Genomic DNA, 15,568 nt, shown 5'->3' with positions numbered 1-15,568 from the left:
TTTAGAAAAAATCCTGTTTTGATTTAACATAGTATGTTATAGTCCTTACAATTTTGATAGGTTTTTAAATTTTTTTAAAAATTTTTTTCATGGGGATTTTCCTATAAAACCCCATAAAATAACGGAAAAATAGGATTTTCCCAAAAATGGCCCGAACGATTTTGATAAAAATTTAGTATGTTATAGTCCTTTAAATTCTGAACAAAATGGTATAAATCCCATTTCTGTAAAAATTACGGTTCAAAAGTTGATGTAAATTATCTCATTTTCCCATAAAACCTCCATAAAATAACAGAAAAATCAGATTTTCCCAAAAATGGCCCGAACGATTTTGATAAAAATTTTGCATGTTATATTCCTTTAAATTCTGAACAAAATTGTACAAATCCCATTTCCGTATATTTACTCTCACCGCTTACACATGATAAAGGTTGTTGACTGGGACGGGTGGCGTCGTCCTGTAATCCAGCTACTAGGAGGTCACGAATTGTGGATATTTATAGGGATGCACTGTGGATGCGATGCTCCCTGGTGTGGATTAACGTCCGCACTAGTGAGTACTACGACTATCCGCAGTACTATCCTGATAATTAGACCAATTCGTAAATTACAAGGAAAAATGTGGTTCGGATTCCACTATAAACTGTAGGGGCCCTTAGTTGCCATTAGCTGTATGGGCTATTAATTAACAGCTGTGTCTAAGGAACATGTCGGCCTTAGTCACTAACAAGACTACAAGATCGCGCCACTCATCCTACACTCATCCTTCACTCATATTTGGGTTAAAATACGCACATAGTGGCGTCCCCATCTTAACTAATTGATAATTGATAATTGATAATTGACAAACTTATGGGAGAAAGTATGTATCAGATTGCTGATACCGTTTATTTTCATGGTGATGGGGCTAGTGAAAGGCTCCATTTTTAAAAAACATTGCATGTTAGTAGACCCTCAATATAACAATTGATCTACATATAATAATTGATCTACATTTCCACGTTACACTCAGAATTCATTCCGAGACAAAAAAATTACTATGACAAATGTATTTAACTGATAGGCAATCAAGATAATCCAAATTAATTGATCAACTAACTCCAAATATAAACTAGAAACTATCCCAACTCTACATAGATTAGGCCTATAATACATACATTGCTGAGTCAAATACTGTACACGTAGCAGATATGATAAAAGAAATTTGACATTTAAAAAACATTTTGTAGGTTTTCGTAATACTTTCATTCAACAAATTATTGACTATGACTTCTTACTTGCGAGCAAGTTTCTGGCGTTCCTCAGGGGTGTAGTCGATGGCTCCTATAGTCCCATTGGCAGGTGTAGGCATGAAAGCTATGAGAGCCAACAAAGCTGTCCGTATGGACCATGATGGTTGCCAAGTCTCTGGGTGATGACCTGAGATACTCAGGCATATCTTCTTTTGAACCTCAAACCTTCCGTTAGGCTGGAAGCAAAGTTAAATTTATGAGACTGTTGTTATATACAATGTTGATGATATCGTTGACTATTGGATAGGCTTACTGAAGTAGACATTCCATCTATATGGACCAACTATCGCCAATTTGTTATTAAAAAGAACATAGTTATGTGAGCCAGTCATAGAATGCGCTAGTGTCTAAAATCCTATTTTCTACCATATTTTTTGTTGCTCACATAGTTGATAGATCATAAAAGAGTTGCTATAGCTCACAATAAGTAATTTCCATAGGCTACATGAAAATATATTAGAACAAGAATATATTAGATTTTAGGGAAAAACAAAAATAACAAACTGCATGAAGCAACTGGCTGGAAGGTAACTGCATGCTATGAAACAAGCATAACAGAGATAAGGCCAGGGGATTTCCTTCTGAAGGATGACAGCTTGTTAGTTGAAGAAGTCAATTAAGTTAGTTTGATTTGGTAAAATAGTCTGTGTATTTGATATAAATTGGTAATTTAGATCAACACAATCTATCGGTGGCTCGTATCAACTACGACAATTTTGATAAAAAAATGCAATAACTTTATATGGGGATGGAATGTCTAGTTGTATAAATGTCAATGGATGATATTCAATGAAAAAGCAATACAGTAGTTACTTTATGAACAAAATCAATATGGCAGTCTTGTTGAAAAATATTATTATTTAGGCTATCATATTTGACTGTGGGTGGTAGTATTGACCATTGGATACTAAAGTAGATATCCTATCTATATGGACCAGCTGTCGCCAATTTTTTAAATTAAAGATAACATAGTTTTGTGAGCCAGTCACAAATTGTGCTAGTGTCTAAAATTCTATTTTCTATCATATTTGTTATTGCTGACCAAGTCGATGGGCCATAACAGTTGCTATAGCTCACAATAAGTCATTCCATTAGTTTGACTTGGTTAAAAAAGTCCATGGACTCTTGTATTCAACATAAATTAGTGTTTTAGATCAGCGCAATCAGTAGGTGGCTCACATCAACTTACTTGATACTTGATACTTGAAGATTTCCCACTGGAAGCGTCACTGCGCCGTGGTTGTCAAAAAAATATTGGCCTTTTCATTTATCTTCAAAGTACTCTGTCAGTGAGTAGTATGGCCTCTTCAATAAATAATTCTTGAGTAACATCTTGAATTTTTCTATTTCTTCAATATTTTTTATTTCAGTTGGGATCTTGTTATAGATTTTGGAGCACATAAATTTAGGGCCATTTGCTACTAAAGTGGAGTTTACTTGGGTTAGGTGGACATTTTTACATTGCCTTGTGTTGTAGTTGTGGAATGCTGCATTTATTAGGAACAGTTGTGGGTTCTTCTTTACACTCAGTGCTGACTCCAGGATAAAAAGTGCTGTCATGGTAAGGACCTTGGCTTCTTCAAACAGTGGCTTACAGTGTGCGAGAAATGGTTCCAAGAAAATAGATCTCATTATTCTTTTTTGTAGGAGAAGTACTCGTTGGGCAGCTGGGCTGTTTCCCCATAGTAGGATCCCATATTTCATGATGCTGTGAAAACAGCCATGGTATATCTTCATTAGTACTTCTTTTTCCAGGAGTGGTTGGAGCCTTCGAACCATATAGCAAACTGCCGTGAGTCTCACAGATATGTTGTCGATATGTTTGTGCCATCTCAGGTCATCACTGATGGTTAGGCCAAGATATTTTACGGAATTATCAATGTTAATGGTTGATCCTCCTGAGCGCAGTAAAGGGCAACAATCTGGTTTTTTCCTATTGTGTATCTGAAGAGCCTTTGTTTTACTTCTATTCAGTAACAGTTTATTGTCGTTACACCAACTACTCATTTCGTTAAGCCCTTCTTGGGCGTTGATTCTTAAGGATCGAGCATCACTACCTCTTACAAGATGGCAAACATCATCGGCAAACAACCAGGTTTTTCCTGTTGTTATTGAATCAGGCAGGTCGTTGACGTAGAGGAGGAATAGGACAGGGCCTAAGTTCGATCCTTGAGGAACCCCGGTATTAATATTAGGTGATAGAGTTGAACGGTAGTGGCGACATAGCCCGTCTTGACTTGAATGTCTAACATTGACTACTTGTTTCCTGTCTTTGAGATATGTAGAGATCCATTGTAATGGCTTGCCTTTGATACCAATTTTGATTAATTTATTTAACAGTATCTCATGTGAAAGAAGGTCAAACGCCTTAGTCATGTCATAGAAGATGCATAGCTGATCTCCTATTTCGTCAAGATTATCATACAAATCAATGATTAAGTCAAATATCGCATCAGTAGTACATTTCTTCTTTCTAAAACCAAATTGATGATCATTAAGCAGGTTTTTCTCATCCAAAAAGGGAATTAATCTTCTTAGAAATACAATTTCAAATATTTTAGAGAATACACTCTGTACGGCTACCGGCCTAAAGTTTTTAACGAGGTTTTTTTCGTTACCTTTGTGGATAGGCACAACCTTTGAGGTTTTAATTTTTTCTGGAAAGACACCTTGTTCAAACGATTTGTTAATTATCATGGCAAGGGGTTTAGCAATGATGTCCTTGCAGCATTTCAACAAACTACAGGGTATTTCATCTATTCCAGCACTATGTTTATTGCTTACTTTAATGATGATGTCAGCTATTTCTTTCTCACTTGTAGGCCACAAATGGAAATCGTTCTCCAATAAATTATCATTAAAATCTATATTTGTTTCACTAACCGGCCCAGTCAGTTTGATGATTTCAGAAACAAAATAGTCATTAAAAATGTTTGCCACATTACCCGGATGGGTGATGAGCTCGTCATTGATTTTCAAACATATATTACAACTATTTACATAATCATCACATGTTAGATTTCTAATAATAGTCCATGACTCTTTGCTGATGTTCTTTGCATTGTCAATTTTATTCTTGAAATATTGTTTCTTACTATTAGGGAGCAATAAAGTGTGTTGATATTTAGCATTGGAATATACTATTTTGTTGTTATCATCAGTTTTGTCTCTTGTACGCCAGTACAATTCTTTCAAGTTTTCTTGGGATTCTATTATTTCTTGGTTTATCCATCTAACATGTGAGTCGTCCTTACACATATATATGGCCTTGGGAAAGCACACGTCAAAAACATATAAAAAGGAGGAATAAAAAGTATTAAAAATATTATCTACATTACTGGTTGACTCATCAATGATCCAACTTTGTTTTTTCATTAAAAACTCAAATGTGTTTAGGTTGGGTTTGGTAATTTTCCTCTTCTCAATTTTCTTTACAACATTGAAATTTCTTGAATCCAATTTAAAAACAATTATGCTATGGTCTGAGAGAAGTGGTGGTAAAACATCTATGGAATAAGAGCATCTCTGAATATCAGTCATAAAGTAGTCGAGTTGGCTGTGTCGATTTGAATTAGGGTCGATCCTAGTGTATTGATTGAATGTAACATGGAGATCGTTTGACTGCAAAACATCATTTAAGTAGTCTCTGTGTAGGCTACTTGTCAAATAATCAACATTTAGGTCCCCACAGACCACCAGAGGTAAGTCACAATATGTTCGTTTTAGGTACGTTATGGTATCTTCAAGGAGTTCAATAAATTGATAAAAATTCGCCTCACATGGCGGTCTATAGATATTTACAAGTACAAATTTATATTTACAACAATTAACGATTGCTCCACAGCACTCAAAAATCTCTTCTACTGAGAGGTCCTTCAGTTTATTGATTGGAATTACTTTGTTTGTGTTATTATTTAGAGTAAAAATGGCAACACCACCTCCAGATTTCAATTCTCTACTGTAATCTACTATCATAGAATAGTCCCCAATTTTAAAGCAGGTTTTCTTCACATTATTTAACCAAGTCTCAGCTACACAAATAATTTCACAGTTATCTTGTGACAAGAGAGATTCTAATAATTCAATTTTATTAAAAATAGATCTTCCATTAAAAAACATAATCTTTAATCTTTTAGGGTTATCTTTATTCAACTCTGCTTCCCTATATCCATCAGAGTCTACTACACGTTTTTTTCAGGCAACCCATTATCAAGTGTAGGCCTAGGCCTGGTTTTGTTGTTCCCATGTCTGTTAGAGACTATGAAATTATTAATTAAAATGCCTTCAGGCCATTTCTCGCAGTCCATAACTATATTAGAGAACTGTAATGGAAAACCTACCTTGAAGGATTTGTAGGTTGGGTACCTTGTGGGAATTTCCTCACAGATGACGTTTTTTCCACTACACATCTTCATCACATATTCCTCCACTGACTGTTTCTTTGTATTTTTCTCGAGCCTGGATATAAATATCCATTTAGTTTTAGCCACAGCCTCCAAGTCGGATCCATCGACTTTTCCAGTCCCAATTATTGGTTTATGGTTAGTTCTAGGCCTAGGCTTAGAGTTTTCTTGATTTGCTCTTCGACTTCTTCTATTTCGCATCAGTACAAAATTATCCTGTGTGACATCGGTTTCCTTCCTTTCCATAGGCATTGGTTTCTTCTTTAACATATCTGAGTAAGTAGCAGTACGGTTAATATGATTTTCTGTTGCCAACGACAATTTACACTCATCATCCACTTCTTCAAGGTTGGGATCACCATTACAGTTTACATTGCCTTCTTCTTCATCACTTTCAATGACCTCTGTAGTTACGTCATTATAAATGACAGGTTCGTTCTCATTAGGCCTAGTAGGCCTAGGTTTCTCAACCCTCATTTGATGGTTAGAGTTCTTTTCCCACTCACGTTTGCCACTATGTAGCCTATTTGCACTCCGTTTGGCATTTTCATTTCTTGTCCTGTGTTTATAACTATCTTCACTCAATTGAACTGAGTTTGTCATCTGCAATTTCTCAACCCTACACCATTACAGTTTACATTGCCTTCTTCGTTATGCAGTTTCCTGATGTTAAAAGGAAACTAAGAGATGCTAGAAACCGTCACTTTAATACGCTATTGTCCTCTGATAGGTCTAATAAAGATAAGTGGAATATTTTGAAATCCCAAGGTGCAGGTAAGGTTCTTAAGCGACCACTTGATCCTAATGTTGAACTTAATGAATTGAATTCATATTTTTGTGGAATAAACAATAATATTAATAATGATTTGCTACAGTACTACAGGGATATGAGAAATAATTATGATCTATTAAATGTACCTCTTAGCTTTAATGAACTAACTTGTGAAGAAATATTCAAAGTATTATCAGATATTTCATCAAATGCTGTTGGGAGTGATGGTGTACAATTGAAATTTATTAGAATAATATTCAGTGAAATAAAAGATGTATTATGTCATATTTTTAATTTTTCACTACTTTATAGCGATTATCCATTGCAGTGGAAAAAAGCGTTAATATTGCCACTACCCAAGATAGATAAGCCAGTAGAATGTAAGCATTATCGGCCTATAAATATTTTATGTGTGCTAAGTAAAGTATTAGATAAATTAGTCTTCAAACAGATTATAAAGTTTACAGATGATAATAACATATTGTATAAATATCAATCTGGCTATAGGAAACATTATAGTACACAGACTGCTCTTATACGAATTACTGACGATTTAAGATTAGCAATGGATAAGAGGCATGTAACGGTGTTAGTATTATTAGATTTTACCAGGGCATTTGATTGTGTCAACCATAATTTGTTAATATCCATATTGCAATCATATAATTTTAGTGATAGTGTTTTAAATTGGTTTCATAAATACTTAAACTTTAGACAGCAACAAGTTAAGACAGCCAATGGATTGGTTTCCAATTGGAAAGTTAACCCTTCAGGTGTGCCGCAGGGATCCACATTATCCGCATTGTTGTTTTCATTGTATATAAATAGATTAAATGAATGTATTATTTTTAGTAAAAGTATGTTTTATGCAGACGATTTGCAGCTCTATATAGACTGTGATGTTGGTAAAATTAATGATGCTGTAGATATGTTAAATGCGGACCTATCTTCTGTATTTCAGTGGTGTCAAGGTCATGGTCTTAGTTTAAATATACAGAAGTGCAAACCTATTGTAATAGGAACATCAAGGCTATTAAACACAATAAACATGGACAATATTCATCAAGTAGTAATTAATGGTCAAGAGTTAAAGTATGAAACAAGTGTTGTCAACTTAGGAATTACATTGACAAAGAACCTATCGTGGTCTGATCAAGTGACCAATGTTTGTAATAGAATATATCGTTGTTTGTACCAATTTAGACGCTTATGTTTCAATCCACCATATTACGTTAAGAAAGATCTAGTAGAAACATTAATTTTTCCTATCATTGACTATGCCATTGCTGTATATTGTGACTGTAATGACGATCTAACTAGTAGAATACAAGTTGCTCAAAATTCCTGTATTAGATATATATTTAATTTAAGACTGGATGATCATGTAACAAGGTATTATCGTCAGTTGGGTTGGTTAAAGATTAAAGAGAGAAGAGAATTAAATGTTTTAAACACAGTTTATAAAGTTCTAAATAATTGTAAGCCAGAATATTTGTTTGAAATGTACTCAAGAATGCGTGATATCCATATGAGAGGAACTAGATTTGGTAATGAGATAATTCAATTTCCTGTGCATAGAACGATGATATATAACAAATCTTTCCATGTATTATCGATTAGACTTATCAATAATTTAGATAGTGAGATAAAAAACCTTAATAACCCTAAAAGTTTTTCTAAAGCAGTAAAAAATCTGTTATTACAAAGATATGAAGTATAAAATCATCATCATTTTTCAACTATTACTTTTTTCACATGTATAAATATTAGGTATCCTCATTTTGTTTGACAGTTCCATAATAGTTTTAGGTGATAAAATCTTTAGTTATCAATGTAATATGTTTTGATTTGTAAGTGTAAGTTAATTTCTTTTTACACTTCTGTGTTGTTATATAATTTGTGTTTTTCACTTATTAAAAGTAAATTTTAGTTTTTCATAGTCCACAACTCTGTACATGTATATGTTGTTTGTATATTTGTTGTTCCTGTCCTGGGGGAAGAGTGGACCTTTGGTCTAACTCAGGGCAGGTTAAATAAAGAATTTGTCATTTGTCATAACCCTAGTCTGTGAATTGATCGTCTTAACCAAACTTTCAACATTGTCAATTCGACAATTTGTCAGATCACTATCTTTAGCGAGTTTAGTAACCATTGTCATTAATTTACTTACTGAATCGTGTAGTGAAATATACTCATCAATGTCACCTGCATTTTTCACCAATTTATCAACTCTAACCGAACAGTCCGTGCAATACCACTTGACATGCTTGGATACCTTAGTGATGCCATTATAAATGTCCATATTAATATTTAAGCAGTTTGGATGATACCATTGGCCACAAAAACCTTCACAATATAATCCAAAACCATCTTCAGGGATAACTGATTCACAAACTGCACATGGTGCACATGACTCATCATTCTCGTTGTTATCTCCACCACTTTCGTTCTCCGTTTCTTGCACAATATTGGTTTTGTTCTCCTTTATTTTAGTCTTCCGCTTTTCAGTTTTCATTTTTAATTTGATTTCAATCGTTTTCCAATAACGCAATATCTAAAAATACTTTAAATTTGTACTTTTTCACTACCGCACAATCAGAACAATATACTCACTCCGCCATCTTGTCTCTCAGCCTCAACTACGACGATTTTGATAAAAATACCCCCGCCGCAGCAAACCTACCGACTAAGCGAATTTCCATTTTTCTTAATTTATTTTCAATTCAGTCTATTTAGGCTAAATAACATTAGGTTTCAAATCAAATCAAATCATTTATTGAGCCAGAATTAACAATGTATACAAGTTGTATTGGCTAAGTCAAAATAAAAGTTGAATACAGTTTAACGAGTACCTAGGTTTGCTGCCCCAAGGAAACTAATAAAGTGTGGTTTTTGGTCAAATATTAATAACTTTGTATAAAATAAAAAAAATTGCCAATTTTGATCAAAATATATTCATAAACTAGCAAACTACAACATTTTACAATATTCTCCATAAGAATAACATGGGAATTTTCAATTTAAAATTTTTTGAATTTTCTCCGTTACCAATAAGTTAACCGCAAAAACACTTTGATATACACTAAGTTGTTTGCTTTTTTAAGCTCTTTAAAAAGGTCTAGAGAGGGACAAAAATGAGAAAAAACTGTTTTCATCCCTCTTAAAACCCAGTTCCCATGGTTCGATCATGCTGGTTCGCAAATTCATTCAAGTTTATCCCGCCTTACACCTTTGAACCAAATTTTTTTCAAAGTTGGACAAAAATTACTTGAGTTTTTACGTTCATGGACACATATATAATCCTATATTTTGTATATACATATATAAAAAATTTCAACGAATAGCGTGTTTGGCCTCTAGGGACATCAAAATGAAAAAGTAAATCGGTCCTGGGTTTAAGTCTTACTGTGCTACCTACGGTAATAGCTTACTTCCCTATAGGAAAATTCGCTAAAACTAGCAATAACTTTAACATGGGGATTCAATGTCTATTTGTATTTGTATTAATAGTAAAGGGTGGTAGTATTGACTGTGTAAAAATTAACCGTAGTAGGCCTATCCTTCTTTGGGGTAGTTAAACTCCAATAGAAAATATCTTTACTATTCACATCAAGCATCGGTACTATTGCCGTTTTGGAAGCAGTCAATTAATTCTAAAATATGAAAAAGATATTTAAACTAACAATGAAACATATGCAATAAATTAGACCATAATAGGCACTCCCTTTTTAAAAAGAACAGAGACTAATTTTTATTTTAGCAAAAATTAGACTTTTGAGGAATAACTTTCGTTGGCTTGGAAACTTCCATAGTGCGTTAGTTGTCAGAGGAATCATACATTGTTACACGCTTAAACACTAATGACTACCTTAATCATTATCAAATTTACCTTTGATTGTTAAAAATACCCCCGCCGCACAAACCTGCAGATTAAGCGAATTTCCATTTACCTGGCTGGATTTCTACTTAAATATTACCTGAAAATTGACAGATTTTTTTTCTATTTAAATAACATGAATTTTAATGAGTACCGGTACCGAGGTTTGTTGCTACAGGGAAGGTATTGAGGTGTGTTTTTGATTGAAATGTTGATAGCTTAGTATGAAATAAACAAAATTGCCAAATTTGATTTGAATATGTTCATAAACAAGCAAACTACAACAGTTATTAATTCTCCAAAAGAATAACATGGGTTTTTTTATTTTAAAGTTTTTTTTTTAATTACCTCCATAACCGTTAGGCATACAACAACGCTTCAATATAAAAAATTTTATATTTTTTTAAGCTCTACAAATTGGTCTGGAAAGAAATTGTAAAATTTTATGATTTTAGAGTCAAAAATGAGTAAACCCAATTTTTACCCCATAAAACCCCCCATAAATCCCCGTTCCCATGGACTGATCATGCTGGTTCGCGAACTCGTTCAATCATTTTGGCTCGAGTTATTGCCCTAACGGACACATATACATATGAATTTGAACGGAGGGTGTTTTTGGCCTCTGGGGACCTCAAAATGAAAAAGTAAATCAGTCCCGGGCAGTGGCGGCGATAAGAGCCCGCAGGCCCCCTCCCTGCAAGTTTGTTCGCCGGGCCCCCCTCTCTCAATAATCTTTAAAAACATGTTCAAAGTATTACCGCCTAAAGTTGCATTTTTTGCAATAAACTTCACAAGGCGTCTCCTGAGGCCCCGAGGCATCATCATCGTCTTCCATGATCGCGGTGAAATCGTGAATACTTCCCGTAGTCATGGAAGAAACATTATCATAGTCTACTGACATTGCAAATGTAACCAAACCTATGACATCATCAGATAGCAACATCATCGTCTCCCGCGTTCATGGCCCAATCTAATATCACGGCCTAATATCTCCCGCAACCTGTCGGTGGTGACAGGGAAATCATTTTTTCCGCAATCGTGGCAAAATCCTAGATATATCTCTTGCTGAAAAAGAAACGTAATTTTCGTCTTCCGCAGTCGCGGCCAAATATTGAACATCTCCTGCGGCCGCGGAAACATTGTCATCGTCACCCGCGGGGAAATGTTCTCGTCGATATCCGCGATCGCGGCAAAAGCGTAGGTAGGCCTAATTTTTCAATTTCGTGAGCGTGATCCTCGCAGATATAAAAGCTTTTACTTTTAATTGGGCATTATTGTATTGAGTACTGAGAAAATCGGCTCGAGCTCGATTTTCTGACTTTGTGTTTCACCTCTCAAGCTTGTAGGCCCTGCTTGGCTCGAAAATCGACATTGTGTTATAAAAATTAACCGTTTTCAAAGCAAACCGATTTTAAACCGATCTGATTTAACCTGGGGCCCATAAAGTAGCATTTTTTTACCTGATTCAAAGTAAACAAATCTAAAGTGCGAAGTAAACCAGTCTAAAGGGCATCCTCCTAATAGTAAAAAATGAAATGAAATGAAAATCCTTCTTTAGCATCAATGAGAGAATGGAATTATTAGCTGGTGCCGCTGGTGCCCTAGCCACCTAGGATAATTTGCGAATTTGATCGTAAACAAATTTTAAGTTCATTTAGTTGAATCAGCATAGAGGGCCCTCTCTGGTGTGACCCGCCGGGGGCTAGGAGGATTCTAGGCTGGAGGCATATTATAAATACGGCCCTATTATAGCGCCTTCACACAGTCCACGAGGACAGTCGATGCAACGTGCATGGCTGTTGATAATTCTTTTACTTAGGTTGGTAGAGAATTTATATTGATTGGTCAAGTAATAGTGTCAGTTTAGCTGTTGTAAACTACTTGTCCTAGTGCTCTTGCTGGTTTGAACAAATTTTCGTTATAAAAAATCATATGGTAATTCTCTGATAATGATAGGGGACCCGTGTGGCTGAGCCTGTCACACAATTGCGGGCCCGTGTCCCGGTAAAATTTACCGAAAATCCCGGTCAAGGCTCACGGGCTCCCCTAGCTCATGGGCCCCCCTGCACCGCGGGCCCTGCGGGATCGCTATCGCCGCCACTGGTCCCGGGTCTAGGTCTACTCCCTAGGCCTAGGTCCCTATATAGGAAATTCGCTAAAAGTAATTTGGTACGGTAACTTAACGTTGAGTATATATTAGGCCCTACATACTCAGTGTTGTCTTCAGCCATTGACCTTTGTAAACTCAACCTAGTTCAACTTCTAACAGTAAAACTAAGAGTACCGTAGTAGAGAGTACCGTAAGCAGGATGATGTTTGGAGGTTTCATAGGATATTCAGTTGGAAGAAGTATCCTTCCATGATACAAGCCACCTTCAAACTCAGTTCCTGAAGGTCCCTGAACTGTGAAGTGCCACTCAAACAAGTTATCATCTACTGGGTGTGCGCAGTATTCTTCAGTGGGATCCTTCAGTTCAAATGCTTCTCGCATAAGTCTTTTAACAGCTAAAATCACATATTTAGGTATTAGCACAAATTTTCTTAAAGGAATTAAACTCTAATTGTAGGCCTAATGCGTTTACCAGGATTTAATTACTACAGTATTATTAAAATCAATACATTTACCAGAATATAGTATAGGCCTATTAGTTTTAAATCATTTAAGACGACTATTGAAACTTAACACCCTAGTCACAGCAAACTTGCAGACCCATTGTATTCCTACACTAGGTATAGTATCATAATCTACAATATTTACAGTGGTGAGGCACCTGGTCATCTACAAAATTTTCCAATGAACGATTACCGTAAAAAAATGCAAATGAACAATGAATATTATTTAAAACAAAAACAACATTAGATGAAAATTAAAAATAACCTGTTTCAAAGCAAGAAATTTAAGCAAAATTCTACAATAACTAGTCCTAAAAATTGTATGTAGATTTGCTGCGCCCAACAAATTTATTTGTAGCCTGCCTAGGTCCTACTACTTCGAGTCCATGGGGCCACTAACAAAATCCTACTGTGTTTTAACTCTCCGAGTCGAGTGGCCTCAGGTAGTTACCATAGTGGCCAAGCCAAATTGCCATTTTTGCAGACATTTTCTTTTAGCAAGTTTCCCTATAAGGAAGTAGCTATTACTGTAGCCATAGGTACCGTACCGTAGGTCATGGTAAGACCTAGGCCCAGGACCAATTTACTTTTTTTGATGTCCCCATAAGACCAAAAACACAATTTGTTCAAATTTATATATATATCCAGGGTGTTTCAGTAAAGCGTAGCGGGCTATGCAGATTCAGATTCTACATGCAAAAGTACCTAAGTCGAAAATGTTGAATAACTTTTTTTCGATTTCGGCTTAGTTTAGCCATAATCCGCCATTTTGTATTTTTTTTTATAATTAATAACTCAAAAACCCTAGGAGATATTTTTAGCAAAATTCCCATAGGCCTATAGGGAATAAGCTAGAGTATTACCGTAGGTCTCATGTAAGACCTGGACCTGGGACCAATTTTCTTTTTTGTTATGAGGTACCCAGAGGCCAAAAACACCATCCCTTGCGTGATAACTCGTAAAAAATATTTATTCTTTTATTTCAAAAATAGCGGCCATTTTCCAAAATGGCAGCAAACTTGAAAAGTGGAAAAATGTGTTTTATGGTCTTTTTGGAATGTAGATGCAATTTCAAGACTTAATTAGGCCCACTATTCACATTTTTGCTCTAAACTTACTCCTTTAGGGGCTACATGATGTTAAATGTACACCGGAAGTCATTTTTTAATACAGTAGGCTGTAACTCCTAAACGAGTGGGTTTATGGACAAAAAGTCAGGAATAAAAAAGTTTTTAAATTGCATGTTCTCCGCAAACATGGTGTGGCCATCAATAAGAGGCTTGTGATTATCGACTATATTCTCATTCTGACAAGAGTATTTTTTTTGTGTTTCTTTATACAAGTGTGTTTTAGGCCTATGTGCTTAAGTTAAGTAGGCTTTACTATATTATTAATTTTTTGGCATACCGGTACTTTAATACTTTTCTTTGAAATGGCGACCATACAAAGGTGGTAGGTATTTTCAGCCAAGTATGAATAAAGATGAGTGTGGGATGAGTGGCGCGATCTTGTAGTCTTGTTAGTCAGGACATAAAATAACATGTAAACTCGGGGCGACACTTGTGCTGACTCAGTGCTGAGATTTTGTCGCCCAGTGACTATGAGTGGTGCCGGAATATTTTTTTAATGATTCACATTTTAGATGTAAAATAGCCTATCGGAATAAAAAAAAAAAAAAAATAGCATTCTGTAAATATTGAGTATTGAGCTTTGATTTTGGCCCAAGAGGTTGTGAAGGCAGCCTTGGCCTTATTACAACGTCTAGAACACATATTTAAGTGAGTTTATATGGACCATTTATAAGCAAATATAATTGAATAATTCATAAAAGATACATAGAAATGTGTGACTTTCACTTTAATCTATGCAAAAATTTGGGGGGGGGGACCCTCAGACCACCCTTTTTTATTCCAGACCCCCCGTAAGTCCGGCGCCACTGTCACCCAGTGGAAATCATTTAAAATATTCTCTGTTGTTAGTGACTAAGACTGACATATTCCTTAGACATAGGACTAGCTGTTAATTAAGAGCCCATACAGCTAATGGAAACTAAGGGATCACACTCATAGTGGAATCCGAACCATATTTTGGCAAATATTTGATGTATCTACAATGCGATATCGTGTAATTTTTAGATGTGTACTTACAGTATTTTTCACGCTGAATCTAAAAATGCAATCAGTTAGGCTATTGTCGGAGGGATTCATAAGTTGCCGTAAAACGAATTTTAAAATTACGAATCTAAGGTTCTTTGAGCTATACTGATGGTAATATGGCGTGGTCTGGACGGATCCGTATGTGGACTGTGAACTGAGTGAGGAGGAAATCAAACAGCTGTTTATACTCGATTTAATGTGGAATTAAATCAATTTGTTTTTAAACCAAATAAGTTTAATCAGTTCTTATTTAGGCATGTGAGGAAGGTAGGTAGGTCGGGTTTCATGCGGATTTGTGACTGTGAAGTGAGGTTAGATTAGGAAGGTAAAGGTTAGGTTATAATGAACCGACTCATTAATTTATGCAACTTCCAGACTGTTTTTGCACAATTGAAATAGTGGGTGAAACACAATGAAATGACAATATCAAAAATGTGCGCACAATAGCCTATAGG

At 35.3% G+C, this 15,568-nt stretch overlaps 1 protein-coding gene across 1 annotated transcript; it reads right to left on the bottom strand.

Annotated features, from left to right (window-relative positions):
- Positions 1-1,273: 1,273 nt before the first annotated feature.
- On the bottom strand, positions 1,274-12,849 carry LOC128982671 (ubiquitin-conjugating enzyme E2 J1-like; the record flags this gene model as incomplete). The annotated part of the gene is made up of 2 exons (XM_054401614.1): positions 1,274-1,468; positions 12,644-12,849. Coding segments are annotated over 2 exons (401 nt in total), but the record flags the coding sequence as incomplete, so codon positions are not given.
- Between the last annotated feature and the right edge of the window lie 2,719 nt (positions 12,850-15,568).

The sequence above is a fragment of the Macrosteles quadrilineatus genome, unplaced genomic scaffold (assembly GCF_028750875.1).
Source record: "Macrosteles quadrilineatus isolate MER2022 unplaced genomic scaffold, UCM_ALF_1.0 Scaffold_940__1_contigs__length_25364, whole genome shotgun sequence".
NCBI lineage: Eukaryota > Metazoa > Arthropoda > Insecta > Hemiptera > Cicadellidae > Macrosteles > Macrosteles quadrilineatus.
Note: the sequence above shows the minus strand (reverse complement) of the source record. Positions and strands in the feature narration are given on the sequence as shown.